General features: G+C 40.2%; 1 protein-coding gene across 1 annotated transcript in view; it reads left to right on the top strand.

Annotated features, from left to right (window-relative positions):
* The window catches only part of LOC128238844 (aldehyde dehydrogenase family 16 member A1-like), a 114764-nt gene that overhangs the window by 28556 nt on the left and 64976 nt on the right, over window positions 1–21232 (top strand). Inside the window, exons 2-4 of the mRNA XM_052955128.1 lie at window positions 7352–7454; window positions 11973–12099; window positions 18710–18888. Of these exons, the coding sequence (XP_052811088.1) occupies window positions 7352–7454; window positions 11973–12099; window positions 18710–18888 (409 nt within the window). The remainder of the gene's footprint in view (window positions 1–7351; window positions 7455–11972; window positions 12100–18709; window positions 18889–21232) is intronic.

Genomic DNA, 21232 nt, shown 5'->3' with positions numbered 1-21232 from the left:
TTTTGATGAAACTTGACAGTAATGTTCCTTGGGTGGTCCTTTATTAAAATTGCTCAAATGGTTCTGGTCCATTGCACAATATGGCCGCCACAGCTAAAAATAGCAAAATCTTTAAACGACATCTCCTCTGAAACGGATAGGCAGATTTTGATGAAACTTGACAGAATTGTTCCTTGGGTGGTCCTTAACCAAAATTGCTCAAATGGTTCCGGTCCGCTGCACAACATGGCTGCCAGGGCAAAAAAATAGAAAAACCTTTAAAGAACATCTTCTCAGAAACCGATGATCAGATTTTGATGAAACTTAACAGAAATGTTCCTTGGATGGTCCTTTTATCAAATTTGCTTCAATGGTTTCGGTCCACTGCACAAGATGGCCCCCAGAGGTAAAAATAGAAAAACCTTTAAACGACTTCTCCTCAGAAACCGATGATCGTATTGCAATGAAACTTGACAGAAATGTTACTTGGGTAGTCCTTAACCAAAATAGCCCAAACAGTTCTGGTCTGCTGCACAACATGGGCACCAGAGCTAAGAATAGAAAAAAACGTTAAACTACATCTTCTCAGAAACCGATTATCAGATTTTGATGAAACTTGACAGAAATGTTCCTTGGGTGGTCATTAACCAAAATTTGTTAAATGGTTCCAGTCCACTGCACACCATGGCTGCCAGAGCTAAAAAATAAAAAAAACTTTATACGACTTGTCGTCGAAACCGATGACCTTTTTTCGATAAAACTTGACAGAAATGTTTGTTTGGTGCTCCTTTACTCAAATTGCCCAAATCATTTCGGTCCACTGCACAACATGGCAGCCAGAGCTATTAAAGTAAAAATTTTTTTTAAATAACTTCTCCTCAAAAATTGATGATTGTATTTCTATGAAACTTGACGAAAATGTTCGTTAGGTGGTCTTTGCTTGAACCTTTTGGCCAGTGGAGCACAGGCACTGATGTGCCTCTTGTACTATTGAGCTATCATTAATTTAGCATTGATGATCATGTGGGTGTGTATGTATGTGCTTTATCTTATTATTTTAATACTATAGATGACCAATGTTGTGTCTGTGGTAAAGATGAGGATCCTGTGACCAAACAAGATTTGATGGGAAAGTTGGAAAGCTAAAGAACATTAATGGCAATCCCTACTCAACCACATGGTAGGTTGCTGAATATCTGTTATTTAATTTAGTTTTTAGTTTTCAAACTTTATTTTATTTTTTGAATATGAATGTGAAGCATAAAGTAGAACTATTAATTATATAATAACAATTACATTTCTGATTTATATAATCAAAGGTCAAGGTAACAGTAACCTTGAATGATAAAAAAAATTGTCCGAGTGATAACTCGACAATGCCTGCACCCATGGCATTCAAACTTGACATGGAGACTGGGCCTGACCAGTAGATGTCCCCATTGATTTTAGCGGTCATCGGGTCAAATGTCAAGGTCACAGTGACCTTGAATGATAAAAGGTTGTCCAGTAATAACTCAACAATGCCTGCACCTATGGCCCTCAAACTTAACTTGGAGGTTGGGCCTGAGCAGTAGATAACCCCTAATAATTTTAGCGGTCTTCGGGCCAAAGGTCAATGCCACAGTGACCTTTAATGTAAAAGGTTGTCTTAGTGATAACTCGACAATGCCTGCACCCATGGTCCTCAAACTTGACTTAGAGGTTGGGCCTTATTAGTAGATGACCCCTATTGATTTTGGGGGTCATCTGGCAAAAGTTTATGGTCACAGTGACCTTTAACACGAAAAAGTAAACAAACCTTCTCCCAGTGATATCTCAACAATGACTGAACCTATGATCATCAAACTTGACATGGAGGCTGGGCCTGACCAGTAGATGACCCAGTTTGGTTTTAGGAGTCATTGGGTCAAAGGTCAAGGTCACAGTGACCTTGATGCAAAAATGTTCTTTAAGAAATTACTCAACAATGCCTTCACCCGTGGAGTTTAAACTTGCCATGGGGGTTGGGCCTTACCTGTAGATGACCCCTTTTGGTTTAAGGGGTCAAAAGCTTGTCTGTGTGATAACTTTACAATGCCTGCACCCATGACCCTCAAACTTGACATTTAGGTTTTGGGTGACCAGTTGATGACTCCTATGGATTTCGAGGTCATAGAGTCAAAGGTCATAGTCATAACTCATATTCGTTATTAAAATTTTGTCATATTTACTTATTCCCTGCTGCTAAGAGGATACATTTTTATCTGCAAATATCAGTCATCATCCCAACATGATTAAAAACTGGACCTACTATCCTCACACTTTGAATGGTCATAATCTTAAAACTCCCTCAAAGGCATCCAATGTCAATGACATATCAGCTGTCATTTCGATCCATGCATATTTCATTTAATCGTCCAAATAATCCTGATAACATGGCTCTCAGGGGGGCATAATGTTTGACAAACATCTCTTGTTGTTCATGACTAGAAGATGACCCCTATTGATTTTGAGATCAAAAGGTCAAAGGTCAAGGTAACCTTCAGGTAAAAAAAAATATGTTGGCTGTGACCTTAAGCTTAAAAATGGTTTCTGCTCAATAACTAAAGAAAGCTTGTACCCAGGAACTTAATACTTGGTATGCTAGTTGTTCAAGACTAGTAGATGACTCCTTTTGATTTTGTGATCACTAGGTTAAAGGTCAAGGTCGCTGTGACCTTGAGGTGAAGAAACGGTTACCGCTCAGTATATAAAGAACGCTTGCACCCAGGAACTTTATACTTGGTATGCAAGTTGGTCATGACTAGTAGATGACCCTATTGATTTTTTGATCAGGCCATTAGTCAGTCCGTCAGTCTGTACTTCACACTTTGTTTCCGCTCAATAAATAAAGAACGCTTGCACCCAGGAACTTCATACTTGGTATGCTAGTCGGTCACGACTAGTAGATGACCCCTATTGATTTTGAGATCAGTAGGTCAATGGTCAAAGTTGCCATGACCTTGAGGTGAAGAAACGGTTACCGCTCAGTAACTAAAGAACACTTGCACCCAAGAACTTAATACGTGGTATGCAAGTTAGTCATGTAGATGATCCCTATTGATGTTGTGATCAGTAGGTCAAGGGTCAAGGTCACGATGATCTGAGATGAAAAATGGTTTCTGATCAATAATTGAATAACGCTTGCGCCCAGGAACTTCATACAATGCAAACATCGTTTTTATATTTTCCAAGATTAATCAACAACACTTTCTTCGCTTCACTATTTAATACGGGTGATTAAACCAAACTTCACTGTTGGTTCGTCTCCAGTCCAAAATTACAAATTTCATGTCCATCATTTATTATTTCTCAGCTACGACCACACAATAGGGGAGACAAGCGCTTTTTCAAAAAAGCAATCTCTAGTTTAAACCTGTATTTTAAGTTATTACTTTTTATTCATCTGCTTCAATTGAATTGGATATAACAGACATGAAATTCAACGTAGAATCTAACAATGACCTTTGACCAATTGCTCTAACCTGATGAGGCATATTTAAAGAAATTATAAAATATACAAATTTTCATATTTTTTCAGATGTGGTGCACGAAAGGTTGGGTGTGAATATAAGTGTCATCTTAATTGCAACTGGCTTAAATGCCTTGAGATCATATGCCAATGGAACTTACCCAGCGAATAACAAAATTGAAATAATTGTTTGTTTGTAAATATTAATAAATAAGAAGTGGAATGAAATTAAGGCCAGAGTTTTTTATTTTTCGTTTGACTGGAGCGCCGTACCTAAATATTGCAAAACCCAAATAAGAAAAAGATTCAAATTCCTTACTTTATTTTTATTTTTTTCCGCCGCCCATTTTTCAATCTCCGATAGAAAATAAAATTTAGTGTTTTTTTAACCTATTGCTAATTTCCGACAACAAAAAATTATTGCGCACAATTTCCAAGTTGGCGGAAGTCGGTGCTTCTTGCTTTTCTTGCTTATGATGTTAACAGAAATATGTTTCATTGTTTTGTGATATCACATGCATATTATATGCCATGATGAAAATAAAACTTGAAACTTGCTTATTATCATCATCTTAGCGCTTGTAAGGAAAATGGCTGCCTTTTAAGAAAATTTTAAGTGGATTTAATTTTGAAGACTGTTGTTCATAAAATCAGTGCGTTTGTCATTTTGTGATATTTTGGAACGGAATTGTATTTTCTTTATACCAAAGCATACAATCTCTTAAATATTTCTGTGTGTAGACCTGTTTACATAGGGAGATACTGAGAATTGGAATTTGCTGTACAGGTTCCGACTACAGAAAAAGACGAGAATGTGACATTGGATTTGGCTTGTTTGTCTAAAGACAATTAAGTTATACCAACATATCGCATACCATTTTAATTGGCATTGGCTCCTCTTTTCATGTCACCCATTTTAAAATGGATTGTTTGTATGTTGATTAAGAAACTAAAAAAATGGACTCTACTGTGAAATCTGGTAAGTTTGAGTTACATACCTTGTTTCTTTTCTTGTATATCAAAGACATTAAATTTCTTCAGATGTGTTGTTTATCTCAATATATGTACCCAAAATGATATTAATCAGCAGTGTTAAATACTGTGGAGTTACAGTTGAAGAATATATTTACGTTGGTATGAATCAGTTGACTTGTGGCATTTAGGGAGTAAAATGAATATCCAAAATTAATGTTAAAATAAGTTCCTTAAATGTGCATTATGCACCAGTCAGTTGTAACCAGGGCCCCCCAGGTCCGGGGTTATAAAGGGGATAACAAGAGAAATGAGCCGTATATTTACCTTCCAGGTGGCCCCGCAGTGCTGAGTGAATGTGGTGGTTTTGTTTTTGCGCCGAAAATAGTGGGGAATGCGCCTTACCTTGGTGTGCAGGGGAATTTGGTGTGGATTTGATCAGTAGACTGTAGTTTGTCTCTACGCAGGGCGGGGTTTTACTAAGGATTGGCTGGATTGAAAGTCAAAGTATCTGCTATTCTCCAGACCTGGGTGGGGGGCTGGTTACAATTGACTGGTGCATTATTGTGGCTACTTGTGAAAATGACATCTTGTTTTGACTTTATTATACAGATCTATTATACAACAGGCAGTATGGAGTACAAAACAAGTGTGCACAACTTCAAAACATACATTCTTTAAATGTTTCCGAAAAAATACAAAAAATCCATCTTATTTTTATTTTTTTTCTTGACGCTCATTTTTCGACATCTTTTTCTTAATTTTATTCCCTCCTCCTGGCGCTTATTTTTGAAAAAATTCCCGTAAAACGAAAAATAAAAAACTCTGGCCTAATGTTGTGGTTTACTTTTAATGAAACTATAGAGATAAAATATGGTCCTGTATTTTTCTTGGACAAGAAGAAAACTACCTTCTCAAAAGAATTCCTGGTCCTCCAGAATTTCCCAGGAATTTCCTGGTCCCAAGAAATTTTCAGGAATTTCCTGGTCCCAAGAAATTCTCAGGAAGTTCCTGGTCTCCAGAAATTCACAGGAATTTCCTGGTCCCAAGAAATTCTCAGAAAGTTCCTGGAATTTCCTGAGATCCTGGGTAATTCTTGAGAAAATCCTGGACCCAGGATTTTTGAAGAAATTTTAATCCTTCAGTTCCTAGAAAATTCCTGTTCCAATACGGCGCCTGGGTCCCAGGAAACCAGGAATTTCCTGGGATTTTCTAAGGATTTTTTCTCAGGATATTCTAAGAATATTCTCAGGAATGCCTTGGTAATTTCTGCACGGGCTTGAACCACCCAACCTACTTGAATAACCAAGTTAGATAACTGTATTTTGCAAATAATGGCCCTTTATTATTGGACTTAAAAATTCTAGTTAAAATTTTGCATGTTACCACATTTAAGTTAATATCTCAGCAAATACATCATGTATTGCATTGAAACTTTATACAAGAGCCCCCAGACTTTCAACCTTCTTAATTAATCAAGTTAGGTAACTCTATCTTGCATATAATATGATTTTTGCCCCTTTATTATTCGACTTAAAATTCTGGTCAGGGTTTTGCATGTAAGCACATATAGGTTGATATCTCACCAACTACTTGATTTATTGAATTGAGACTTAATACAGTGGTCCATGCATGTTTCGCCAAAACTTTTCAATCCTTACACTGAAAAGCGGCGGAAAAGTCGAGCACGCTGTCTCTGTGACAGCTCTTGTTTTAACTTGAGTTGATTACGGAAGATTTTTGAAGCCAATTAAGAAAATGACTTTAAGTTATTAAATTACTTCATAGGTTTTATGAATATCGACCATGTGTCTTAAATAAACAAGCTATCTTATCGATTATCTCAGTATGAGAATTAATAGGGGGAGTGTCAGTGACATGGAATCAAAGATTAGTGACTTCAGCCATGTAAGATAATTGGCCACTTCATGCATGAACTTTATGTAGTAAAAAACGTACTGAAGGAATTTGGGGTGGCTGTATTAGACAGATGGCCATTTAAAACAGGTGGCCTTACAAACAGGTTTGGCTGTACAACAGGTTGATCATGTGCAGGTTTCATAACTTTGTCTACAGTTTTGTTGCATTTATTGCAAAATGAAATATACAAGCAATGAAAAGCATTCATGCCATTTATTTCCAACCTTAAACATACTACTATTGCTATATCAGGTATACCATGTGCATGCAGAACCATCATCTTTCTAAAAAATTCAACACTATTATATAACAATTATATCAGGTATTACATAGGAGTTTTTTATAAGTAGTGGCAAGAGTGGCGCCATGTTTATCACCCTTGACAGTATTTCGCAAAGTCTTTAAATTTGGGGCTCAGTGTCAACGCCTCTTCAACATATGCCAGCTTCTGTTCTTAGGTCAAAAGTGCGGAATTTATTCCTGATATATTCCCTGTATCTTCCTCTGAAAAGACAGACATCTTGTTCTACTATGGATTTGACAGTATCAATTGGCCAGCTTGGCCGTGGCTTATCTTTAACACTTCCATCTTCCTTCCATATACAACGTAAACAACGCTACCCATCTAGCAATATTATTGTACAGAAAAGTTGTTTCCCCATACACATTGTCTAGACCTGTTTTATTTCTAATGTGTTTTTATGCAGTAAGTGGGTTTTCTGTGAAGACTTGAATCTTACAATACACTCTTTGCTATTTTTGCCAGATTCAGCCATATTTCAGTCATTATAAAATGCTATAAGAAAACTTGCATTATTTGGATTAGCTTTTATAAAAAATTAGTACCAATAGTATAACACCAACTTCTTTGTTTCATATTTTTTTCATTCTAAAAGAATTTTTGCAGTCTGCAAGAATCAATACTGTATACTTGAGTAAACTGTGAATGTTATAACAGCATAAACATGCCATTTCCATTTTCTTTTTCAGGCATGGTTTGATGACCATGAGCGGGCATTTGGGCATTTCATAGATGGGAAATGGGTGAAACCGGAAGGACGGAAAACATACCAGACCAAGAACCCTGCGACAGGTGCAGTCACTGTGTTGTTGGTCTTTATAGTTTTAGCAGTTGTAATGTTTAATGCACTACAACTTCAGCAGGTTCAGTATACACATCGCAGGTGCAAAATGGTTGTAACTGACAGTCTTTACAAAACTGACATTTTAAGATCTTCAAGCTATTTAACAAGCCTGTACCATATCCCAACATATTAGCTCTGAAAACAAAGAATTAGTGTCTGAAAAGTCTTTTGTCAAGTGGTTGAATCTGAAAATTGAGAATATAGATTATTTTTGTGCAAAATGGATGTTACTGCACTTCCAACCTGTTATGACAATACACAATTGAGATTGGAAAAAACTCGTATATGGAGAAAAATTAACTGTCAAACCTCTTTTGTTAACCATGTTTTCACATAGTGAAACCTGTTGGAACTAAATAACTTTATTTAGGATTGACATATTGTGACCAAACTTGGTATATAGGAAGAGTTTTTGGAGACCTTTCGTTGGATTGCACTTGGGGCCCCTATGGTAAAGGTCACGGTCAATGTTTCTAAAAATTGTTAACCTTTTGGTACTGAATAACCACACCATAACTTCAGTTAGGGTTGACATATTGTGACCAAACTTGGTATGAGAGAAAAGTTTATTGAGGACTTCCATGGGATTGCAATTAGGGCCCCAAGGGTTAAGGGTCAAGGTCACTGTTTATAAAAAACAAAAAAACAAAAAGTTGAAACTGAATCTCACAACAAAGGCTAATGCCCTTCTTTCAATCATTGAAAACCTGGTTTTGTCTCATTGTGGCCTTCCTTGTAACATCTTAAACTGCTTGGTGTCCACAAAAATAGGGGAGCGTATAGATTTGCCATCTCTGTGCTTTGGTCTGTCAGTGAGTCCATGATACCGTAATTATTATGCAAACTTGTATCGCTCAAAACTCGTAGCCTATATTGCATATAGTCATGAAACTTTAGGGGCATGGTAATGTGGTTTTGTAGTTGATGATGTTGCACCTGTGTTTTCATTTCCCGCTGCATTTAGTAACACTAGAGTTATGGCTCTTGAATAAGCATAAATTGGCATTTTTGGACTTGTGTTACTCAAAACTTCTAAACTATATTACCTAGAGTCACTAAATCTTAGGGTATTTGTAATGGGTGATGAAGTTGTGCACCTGGGGTTTCTTTTCCTACTGATCTTAGTAAAACCACAGCAATGGCCCTTAAATTAGCAAAATTTAGCATTTCTGGACTTGAGTTGCTCCAAACTCCAAAGCTATATTACCTAGAGTAATACTTGTGTCCCTCAAAATTCCAAATTGATATTTTACCTGGAGTCATGAAACCTTAGGGAAATAGTAATGGGGTGATAAAGTTGTGCACCTGGGATTTCGTTATCTGCTGTACATAGTAAAACCAGACTTATGACCCTTGAATAAGGAAAGAATGGAAGGTCTGTACTTGTGTCGCTCAAAATTCCAGAACTTTTTCACCAAGAGTCAACACATTTTGGCGGAATTCTATTAAGAAAATGAAGTTGTGCACTTAGGATTCTGTGTCCCACTGCTTTTAGTTTGTTGATAATTTTCCATGCTATAGGATTGAACATTGGAGATTCATTCAGATGTACAAAACATTACTTACTTTAGCTTAAAAAATAGTTCTTGAAATGTTTTGCTCGTAACACGTTTAACTATAATATTTAGCTAAATTTCCTTCTTTAAACTTGATTTTATAAACCAAAACATAGTTAAGGCCTAACAAAAATATGTTTGTTTCGGGTGAACCCAACCCTACCTTATAAAAGCGGCCAACCCAAGTAATCTTTTTTTAAAACAACAACTATAAAAAGTCTTCCCACTATAAATACAATTTTTAGCTCACCTGAGCACAAAGTGCTCAAAGTGAGCTTTTGTGATCGGTCTATGTCCGGCGTCTGTCGTCCAACGTTCAGCGTCCTTCGTCAACAATTGGTTACTATCATCTTCTTCTCCTAAACTGCTTTAACAATTTTGATGAAACTTCATAGGAATGATCCTTGGTTGGTGCTTTTTCAAAATTGTTCAAAGAAATGAATTCCATGCAGAACTCTGGTTGCCGGAAAATATAGGCTGTCGTGTCCGCGCTGTGACTTTCTCTTATATGGACAGATTTTAAAATGACTTGCCATATGTTTTCGACATACCAAGACAATGTGTCATGTGCAAGACCCTTGTCCCTACCTCTAAGGTGAAAGATACACTAAGTGTTTATTCACAATGGAATGCTGAATATGAGGACATAAGAGTGTTTGCTGTCAAGTTGGTTATACCAACCAACTATGCTCAGAGGAAATTTAAAATAACTTGCAATATGTATTTGACACATAAAGGCAAGATCAACTTTTTATGTACTTGTTCATAGGTCAATGTCTTATTCAGGGGCGTTTGTCGCTTACTGTGACAGCTCTTCTTCAATATTCTTTGAGAAACAAGCTATATTGATAACAAAGGTTAAACTCTTTTACTCAGGTGAGCGATTTAGGGCCATCATGTCCCTCTTGTTTATGAACATAAACTGGCATTAATTTTTGACAGAACAAAAATCAATACAAATAGCAATATATGAATGAAATTTGCAAGCAATAGTGCTATTTGCAAAACTTAAATAGTGAGCTTAGCTTGATCCTGAACAAACTAAATGTGAATCAGTTTGACAAACAACAAGCCTAGGGTAAATGATGTGAAGGCACATGCATATAATTGTAAAACCTGAAATGTTAGTGTCAAAGTACATTGTATTTGCCATTAAGAAGTATATTTTTCACTTTTGTCTATGTATAGTTATGACAGATATTAAAAAAAACTGTAGACTTTCTTAATAAGTTGTTAAATTTTTGACGTTTCATAATATTTGATGATTTGATAAATTAAGGTATTCTGTTTAAAATACTGCTAAGGACAATAGACTACATTCATTGACCTTTTGGTGTTTTAATGATTGTATTAATAATAGAAGGCTTAGATTTAAAATTGGGTTGTATGTATTGTTTTAGTGATGAAACATATATTGAGGCATATAATTCTATCAAACTTTGTAAATAAATGCACTAAACAAAATAAATATTGGTAGGCTTAAAAAATAATAAACAAATCTGAACCAAACTTTCTGAGAATCAAGCTTTCTTTTATAAATGAAATGAGAGATAGTAACTGATGAAGTTATGTTGAAGTGTATACTGCACAAGAATTTTTACTTGTTTTCGTAAAAGTGATACAAGATATATATATTTGTTTAATGTTAAATATTAAGTTATCATAGAACCTTCCTGCTTTTTTGGCATCAACAAAATGACAAATTGGAAAACATGTAATAACATCATTATCATAGCATGTTGTGCTTCATGTGCAAAAAAGGAACTGTATGATGTATGTTACTTTGCCATGATTATATTGTTAAGACGTCTTTGACTTTTTAGTCAAAGTCTTTTTTTAATTTTAAGCTGAATAATGCACAAAAGATTGTTCTTTCATATTATTAACTCACCTTAGCACAAAGTGCTTAAGGTGAGCTTTTGTAATCGGTCTATGTCCGGCGTCTGTCGTCCATCGTTCGTCGTCCGGCGTCAACAATTGGATATAATCATCTTCTTCTCTAAAACCGCTTGGACAATTTTGATGAAACTTCATAGAAATGATTCTGAGTTGGTGCTTTTTCAAAATTGTTCAAAGAAATGAATTCCATGCAGAACTCTGGTTGCCATGGCAACCTAAAGGAAAATGTCAACAATAGGTTATAATCATCTTCTTTTCCTAAACCGCATGAACAATTTTAATGAAACTTCATAGGAATGATCCTTGGTTGGTGCTTTTTCAAAATTGTGTAAAGAAATTAATTCAATACCATGCAAAACTCTGCTTGCCATGGTAACCTTAAGAAAAATGTCAACAATAGGTTATAATCATCTTCTTTTCCTAAACAGCTTGGACAATTTTTATGAAACTTCATAGGAATGATTCTTGGTTGGTGCTTTTTCAAAATTGTGTAAAGAAATGAATTCCATGCAGAACTCTGGTTGCCATGGCAATCTAAAGGAAAATGTCAACAATAGGTTATAATCATCTTCTTCTCCTAAACCGCTTGGACAATTTTGATGAAACTTCATAGGAATGATCCTTGGTTGGTGCTTTTTCAGGTAACTGTGACAAGTCCTGTCAGTGATTATCCAGGCAACATGTGTATAACTTGCCATATGTATTTGACACATAAAGGCAAGATCAACTTTTTATGTACTTGTTCATAGGTCAATGTCACATTCGGGGGCATTTGTCACATACTTTGATAGCTCTTCAATATTCTTTGAGAAACATGCTATATTGATAACAAAGGTTAAACTCTTTTACTCAGGTGAGCGATTTAGGGCCATCATGGCCCTCTTGTGTACAATCTTTCTTGGCTTTTGTAGGCCTTTTATTGATCAGTATACACAAAGTAAAGTTTAAAACATTTATTGTAAATATGTTACTCATAAGCATGCCCATAATTCCCTTTACTATGTTGTGTAGGTCAAAACCTGGCAACAACCCTCCAAGGTACCCAGGATGATGTTGACCTGGCTGTCAAATCATCCAGAAAGGCTTACCAGACCTGGAGCAAGACCCCGCCCCATGTCAGGGCAAGATACATGTACAGGTAGGCACAGACACCCAACCTATGTCATAGGCAGACACATGTACATGTCCGCACAGACCCAGTCCCATGTCATAGCCATCAACATGTACAGGTAATCACAGACCCCGTCCCATATCATAGCCAAATACATGTACAAGGTTTGCACAGACCCAGTCGCATGTCATCGCCTGATATATGTACAGGTAGGCACAGACCCCGCCCCCATGTCATAGCCAGATTCATGTACAGGTAGGCACAGACCCTGCCCCGTGCCATAGCCAGATACATGTACAGGTAGGCACAGACCCAGTCCCATGTCATAGCCAGATACATGTACAGGTAGGCACAGACCCCGCCCCCTTGTCATAGCCAGATACATGTAAAGGTAGGCACAGACCCAGCCCCTTGTCAAATCCAGATACATGTACAAGTTTGCACAGACCCAGTCCCGTGTCATAGCCACAAACATGTACAGGTAGGCACAGACCCAGTCCAATGTCATAGCCAGATACATGTACAGGTAGGCACAGACCCCGCCCCCTTGTCATAGCCACAAACATGTACAGATAGGCACAGACCCAGTCCCATGTCATAGCCAGATACATGTACAGGTAGGCACAGACCCCGCCCCCTTGTCATAGCCAGATACATGTACAGGTAGGCACAGACCCAGTCCCATGTCATAGCCAGATACATGTACAGGTTGGCACAGACCCCGCCCCATGTCATAGCCAGATATATGTACAGATAGGCACAGACCCAGTCCCATGTCATAGCCAGATACATGTACAGGTAGGCACAGACCCAGTCCAATGTCATAGCCAGATATATGTACAGGTAGGCACAGACCCTAGTCCCATGTCATAACCAGATACATGTAAAGGTAGGCACAGACCTAGTCCCATGTCATAGCCAGATATATGTACAGGTAGGCACAGGCCTAGTCCCATATTATGGCCAGATACATGTACAGATAGGCACAGACATAGTCCCATATCATAGCCAGATACATGTACAGGTTGGCACAGACCCAGCCCCATGTCATAGATAGATACATGTACAGGTAGGCACAGGCCTAGTCCCATGTCATAGCCAGATTTATGTACAGGTAGGCACAGGCCTAGTCCCATATCATAGCCAGATACATGTACAGGTTGGCACAGACCCAGCCCCATGTCATAGCCAGATACATGTACAGGTAGGCACAGACCTAGTCCCATGTCATAGCCAGATATATGTACAGGTAGGCACAGACCTAGTCCCATGTCATAGCCAGAGTCATGTACAGGTAGGCACAGACCCAGTCCCATGTCATAGCCCAATACATGTACAGGTTGGCACAGACCCAGTCCCATGTCATAGCCAGATATATGTACAGGTAGGCACAGACCCAGTCCCATGTCATAGCCCAATACATGTACAGGTAGGCACAGACCCAGTCCCATGTCATAACCAGATAAATGTAAAGGTAGGTACAGACCCAGTCCAATGTCATAGCCAGATACATGTACAGGTTGGCACAGACCCAGTCCCATGTCATAGCCCAATACATGTACAGGTTGGCACAGACCCAGTCCCATGTCATAACCAGATACATGTACAGGTAGGCACAGACCCAGTCCCATGTCATAGCCAGATACATGTACAGGTTGGCACAGACATTCCTATGTCATAGATACATGTACAGGTTGGCACAGACCCAGTCCCATGTCATAGCCAGATACATGTACAGGTTGGCACAGACCCAGTCCCATGTCATAGCCAGATACATGTACAGGTTGGCACAGACCCAGTCCCATGTCATAGCCAGATACATGTACAGGTTGGCACAGACCCAGTCCCATGTCATAGCCCAATACATGTACAGGTTGGCACAGACCCAGTCCCATGTCATAGCCCAATACATGTACAGGTTGGCACAGACCCAGTCCCATGTCATAGCCAGATACATGTACAGGTTGGCACAGACCCAGCCCCATGTCATAGCCCAATACATGTACAGGTTGGCACAGACCCAGCCCCATGTAATAGATGGATACAGATACAGGTTGGCACAGACCCAGTCCCATGTCATAGCCAGATACATGTACAGGATGGCACAGACCCAGTCCCATGTCATAGCCAGATACATGTACAGGTTGGCACAGACCCAGTCCCATATCATAGCCAGATACATGTACAGGTTGGCACAGACCCAGCCCCATGTCATAGCCCAATACATGTACAGGTTGGCACAGACCCAGCCCCATGTAATAGATAGATACATATACAGGTTGGCACAGACCACCCTATGTCATAGCCAGATACATGTACAGGTTGGCACAAAGCACTCTTTGTCATTGCCAGATACATGTACAGGTTGGCACAGACCACCCTATGGTATAGCCAGATACATGTACAGGTTGGCACAGAGCACTCTATGTCATAGCGAGATACATGTACAGGTAGGCACAGACCACCTTATGTCATAGCCAGATACATGTACAGGTTTGCACAGAGCACCCGATATCATAGCCGGATACATGTACAGGTTGGCACATACCAAGCCCCCATGTCATAGATACATGAACAGGTTGGCACAGACCACCCTATGTCATTGTTGGATACATGTACAGGTTGGCACAGACCCAGCCCCATATCATAGCCTGATACATGTACAGGTAGGCACACACCACCCTATGTCATAGCCAGATACATGTACAGGTAGACACAGACCTAGTCCCATGTCATAGCCCAATACATGTACAGGTATGCACAGACCCAGTCCCATGTCATAGCCCAATACATGTACAGGTTGGCACAGACCCAGTCCAATGTTATAGCCAGATACATGTACAGGTTGGCACAGACCCAGTCCCATGTCATAGCCAGATACATGTACAGGTTGGCACAGACCCAGTCCCATGTCATAGCCAGATACATGTACAGGTTGGCACAGACCCAGTCCCATGTTATAGCCAGATACATGTACAGGTAGGCACTGATCCCGTCCCATGTCATAGCCCAATACATGTACAGGTTGGCACAGACCCAGTCCCATGTCATAGCCAGATACATGTACAGGTAGGCACTGATCCAGCCCCATGTCATAGCCCAATACGTGTACAGGTTGGCACAGACCCAGTCCCATGTCATAGCCCAATACATGTACAGGTTGGCACAGACCCATTCCCATGTCATAGCCAGATACGTGTACAGGTTGGCACAGACCCAGTCCCATGTCATAGCCCAATACATGTACAGGTTGGCACAGACCCAGTCCCATGTCATAGCCAGATACATGTACAGGTAGGCACAGACCCAGTCCCATGTCATAGCCAGATACATGTACAGGTTGGCACAGACCCAGTCCCATGTCATAGCCCAATACATGTACAGGTTGGCACAGACCCAGTCCCATGTCATAGCCAGATACATGTACAGGTAGGCACTGATCCCACCACATGTCATAGCCCAATACATGTACAGGTTGGCACAGACTCTGTCCCATGTCATAGCCCAATATATGTACAGGTAGGCACAGACCCAGTTTCATGACATAGCCAGATACATGTACAGGTAGGCACAGACCCAGTCCCATGTCATAGCCCAATACATGTACAGGTAGGCACAGACCCAGTCCCATGTCATAGCCAGATACATGTACAGGTAGGCACAGACCCAGTCCCATGTCATAGCCCAATACATGTACAGGTTGGCACAGACCCAGTCCCATGTCATAGCCCAATACATGTACAGGTTGGCACAGACCTTGTCTCATGTCATAGCCAGATACATGTACAGGTTGGCACAGACCCAGTCCCATGTCATAGCCAGATGCATGTACAGGTTGGCACAGACCCAGTCCCATGTCATAGCCAGATACATGTACAGGTTGGCACAGACCTAGTCCCATGTCATAGCCCAATACATGTACAGGTTGGCACAGACCCAGTCCCATGTCATAGCCCAATACATGTACAGGTAGGCACATACCCAGTCCCATGTCATAGCCCAATACATGTACAGGTTGGCACAGACCCAGTCCCATATCATAGCCAGATACATGTACAGGTTGGCACAGACCCAGCCCCATGTCATAGCCAGATACATGTACAGGTTGGCACAGACCACCCTATGTCATAGCCCAATACATGTACAGATAGGCACAGACCCAGTCCCATGTCATAGCCAAATACATGTACAGGTTGGCACAGACCCAGCCCCATGTCATAGCCCAATACATGTACAGGTAGGCACAGACCCAGTCCCATGTCATAGCCCAATACATGTACAGGTTGGCACAGACCCAGTCCCATGTCATAGCCAGATACATGTACAGGTAGGCACAGACCCAGTCCCATGTCATAGCCAAATACATGTACAGGTAGGCACAGACCCATTCCCATATCATAGCCAGATACATGTACAGGTTGGCACAGACCCAGCCCCATGTCATAACCAGATACATGTTAAGGTAGGCACAGACCCAGTCCCATGTCATAGATACATGTACAGGTTGGCACAGACCCAGCCCCATGTCAAAGATAGATACATGTACAGGTTGGCACAGACCCTAGTCCCATGTCATAACCAGATACATGTAAAGGTAGGCACAGACCCAGTCCCATGTCATAGCCCAATACATGTACAGGTAGGCACAGACCCAGTCCCATGTCATAGATACATGTACAGGTTGGCACAGACCCAGTCCCATGTCATAGCCAGATACATGTACAGGTAGGCACAGACCCAGTCCCATGTCATAGATACATGTACAGGTAGGCACAGACCCAGCCCCATGTCATAGATACATGTACAGGTACCCACAGACCCAGTCCCATGTCATAGATACATGTACAGGTTGGCACAGACCCAGTCCCATGTCATAGATACATGTACAGGTTGGCACAAACCCAGCCCCATGTCATAGATACATGTACAGTTAGGCACAGACCCAGTCCCATGTCATAGATACATGTACAGGTACCCACAGACCCAGTCCCATGTCATAGATACATGTACAGGTACCCACAGACCCAGTCCCATGTCATAGATACATGTACAGGTTGGCACAAACCCAGCCCCATGTCATAGATACATGTACAGGTTGGCACAGACCCAGTCCCATGTCATAGATACATGTACAGGTTGGCACAAACCCAGCCCCATGTCATAGATACATGTACAGTTAGGCACAGACCCAGTCCCATGTCATAGATACATGTACAGGTTGGCACAGACCCAGTCCCATGTCATAGATACATGTACAGGTTGGCACAGACCCAGTCCCATGTCATAGATACATGTACAGGTAGGCACAGACCCAGTCCCATGTCATAGATACATGTACAGGTAGGCACAGACCCAGTCCCATGTAATAGATAGATACATGTACAGGTAGGCACAGACCCAGCCTATGTCATAGCCAAATACATGTACAGGTTGACACAGACCCAGTCCCATGTCATAGCCAGATACATGTACAGGTAGGCACAGACCCAGTCCCATGTCAAAGCCCAATACATGTACAGGTTGGCACAGACCCAGCCCCATGTCATAGCCCAATACATGTACAGGTTGGCACAGACCCAGCCCCATGTCATAGATAGATACATGTACAGGTAGGCACAGACCCAGTACCATGTCATAGATACATGTACAGGTTGTCACTGACCCAGTCCCATGTCATAACCAGATACATGTACAGGTAGGCACAGACCCAGTCCCATGTCATAGCCAGAAACATGTACAGGTTGGCACAGACCCAGTCCCATGTCATAGCCAGATACATGTACAGGTAGGCACAGACCCAGTCCCATGTCATAACCAGATACATGTACAGGTAGGCACAGACCCAGTCCCATGTCATAGCTAGATACATGTACAGGTTGTCACAGACCCAGTCCCATGTCATAACCAGATACATGTACAGGTAGGCCTATGTCATAGATAGATACATGTACAGGTTGGCACAGACCCAGTCCCATGTCATAGCCAGATACATGTACAGGTAGGCACAGACCCAGTCCCATGTCATAGATACATTTACAGGTTGGCACAGACCCAGTCCCATGTCATAGATAGATACATGTACAGGTAGGCACAGACCCAGTCCCATGTCATAGCCCAATACATGTACAGGTTGGCACAGACCCAGTCCCATGTCATAGCCAGATACATGTACATGTTGGACCAGACCACCCTATGTCATAGCCCAATACATGTACAGATAGGCACAGACCCAGTCCCATGTCAAAGATTGATACATGTACAGGTTGGCACAGACCCAGCCCCATGTCATAGATAGATACATATACAGGTAGGATTATTGAGTTTTGCGATAACAATACCAATTATGGGTATGGAAACACTCATTGATTATTTCTGTTTCGATATTTGTTTTTGGTTGTCAATTTCCAATTTATTGTTGAATTATGAAATCTATTTTGGTTGACCCATTAAGAAAAGATTGATGCTGCTTTTAAATAATTATTTAAAGCTCATAACCACTATTTTCATTAAGTGCATTGCGTAGTCTAATCAAATTAGTCCCTAACAGTGATGAATAGATTAGTCCCTAACAGTGATGAATAGATTTTGATAATTTCTAAAATTAGATTAAGTGTTATTACTAGTAGTGATTTTACAGTGTTGCCCGTCACATCCAGAAGCACCAGCGTCTGGTGTCAGTGGTTGAGGCAATGGACAATGGCAAGCCCATCAGGGAGACTCGAGATGCTGACATTCCCGTCACTGTACGACACTGGTATCATCACGCTGGCTGGGCACAGCTCATGGACACAGAGATGAAAGGCTGGCAGTCTGTTGGTATGAACAACTTCACTTGAATGCAAATGTTGACTGCAATATTCCACCAGTATTATGAATTAGTATGTCTTAATCACTCCAACATATTAATGTGACCTATCATAAATATAAGCAATAAGACTGATATTTATGCTACGGTTTGAGGCCTTGAAGATACATATATTTAAGTTATGAGGGTTGTAATCACTATTTCAAATCGACTGAAGGCCGGAGCATAATGATTACAGAATATTATTCATCCGTCAGTCAATCTGTCCATCCGTCCGTCCAAGTGTCCAGACCTCTTCTTGTGTCCTGGCCTTAACTTTCTCTTGTATGGACAGATTTTGAAATAACTTGCCAAATGTGGTTTGACATACCAAGATGACGTGTGACATGCAAGACCTGTGTCCCTACCTCTAAGGTCAAGGTCATACTTAGTGTTTGAATTTTATGGAATGCTGCATATAAGGACATAGAGTATACGTGGCCATGTCCGGGCTGTAACTTTCTCATGTATGGACAGATTTTAAAATAGCTTGCCACATGTGTTTGACATACCAAGGCAACGTGTTGGGTGTAAAACCCGTGTCCCTACCTCTAAGATCAAGGTCACACTTAACGTTTGAATACTATGCCAGAGAACAGAGTTACCCTCTTAATCTTACTCCTGTCTTAATCACTCCAACATATTAATGTGACCTATCATAAATATAAGCAATAAGACTGATATTTATGCTATGGTTTGAGGCCTTGAAGATACATATATTTAAGTTATGAGGGTTGTAATCACTATTTCAAATCGACTGAAGGCCGGAGCATAATGATTACAGAATATTATTCATCCGTCAGTCAATCTGTCCATCCGTCCGTCCAAGTGTCCAGACCTCTTCTTGTGTCCTGGCTTTAACTTTCTCTTGTATGGACAGATTTTGAAATAACTTGCCAAATGTGTTTGACATACCAAGATGACGTGTGACATGCAAGACCTGTGTCCCTACCTCTAAGGTCAAGGTCATACTTAGTGTTTGAATTTTATGGAATGCTGCATATAAGGACATAGAGTATACGTGGCCATGTCCGGGCTGTAACTTTCTCATGTATGGACAGATTTTAAAATAGCTTGCCACATGTGTTTGACATACCAAGGCAACGTGTTGGGTGTAAAACCCGTGTCCCTACCTCTAAGATCAAGGTCACACTTAACGTTTGAATACTATGCCAGAGAACAGAGTTACCCTCCTCAAGCCAATATCATCCTTTGCATCAATGGATGATGAAGATGATTTTTTTTTCAATATATCAATTAAGTATGAAGCCAGACCTGGCCAGCTGCAAGAAATGTGCCTAGCAGATTTTGCTGTTACCTATGGACCAAAACGAATGTTCGCACAATCAATAGTCTCAGAACAAAGAACAACCTTGGAACAATGAAGAAAAACTCCTAAAGATCTGTTCTGAGATACCACCACCATTCAGAACTAAAAAACTAGTAAAATTAGAAATATTATTACTCACTGTAACTCCTTTTCCTCCCTTGGTTGACTGAAGAAAACTTGCTACAATTACCATCATACCAAGAGCACTATGATCAAAACATGCAAGATATTTATAAAAAAACAAAGCTGGGCTCGATCATCAAGCAGATATCATTACACATTGCTCGAACTACTATTCAGGAAAATGCTGACAACCAGGATATTATTGAAGATGAACAGTTTGCTATCTTGAATCCAAGTGATCATACACTGACAGATATTCCAGTTGCCTCAGCCAGTTCTTCATCCCCCTCGAGAAAGTACCAGGATTCTGGCCTGAACATCAGTACTGCAACCACATAAGAAACCTTAATAACGAACAAAGAGATACATTTCAAGCTGTATTTTAGTGGTGTAAAAAGTACAATCCCATAAAAATATTGTTCAACCAAATCAACTTCTTCAGTTCATTTCTGGGGGAGCTGGAACAGGAGAATCACACCTGATATCTGCCATATACAGAATGACATTGAGAACATTACAGGTGAAAGGTCAGAACCCAGATGACATTCATATTCTTCTAACAGCCCCAACAGGCACAGTTGCACACAATATATCTGGAACAATTCTCCACTTTGCATTTCTGGTCAATCATAAAGCTTTATAAAACTCTCAGATGACAAAAGAAATACACTCAGTGCAAAAATAGGTAACCTTGACTTGCTTATTGTAAAATCTCTAGGGTTGGTAGCAATCTACTTCTGCAAATACATCATAGCAGAAATTAAGAGTTCTACAAAATTATTTGGAGAAGTCTTTATAATTGTACTAGGGGATCTGTACCAGTTACAGCCTGTAAGACAACAGTTTGTGTTCATGCCAGTATC

The sequence above is a fragment of the Mya arenaria genome, chromosome 6 (genome assembly GCF_026914265.1).
Source record: "Mya arenaria isolate MELC-2E11 chromosome 6, ASM2691426v1".
Lineage (NCBI taxonomy): Eukaryota > Metazoa > Mollusca > Bivalvia > Myida > Myidae > Mya > Mya arenaria.
Note: the sequence above shows the minus strand (reverse complement) of the source record. Positions and strands in the feature narration are given on the sequence as shown.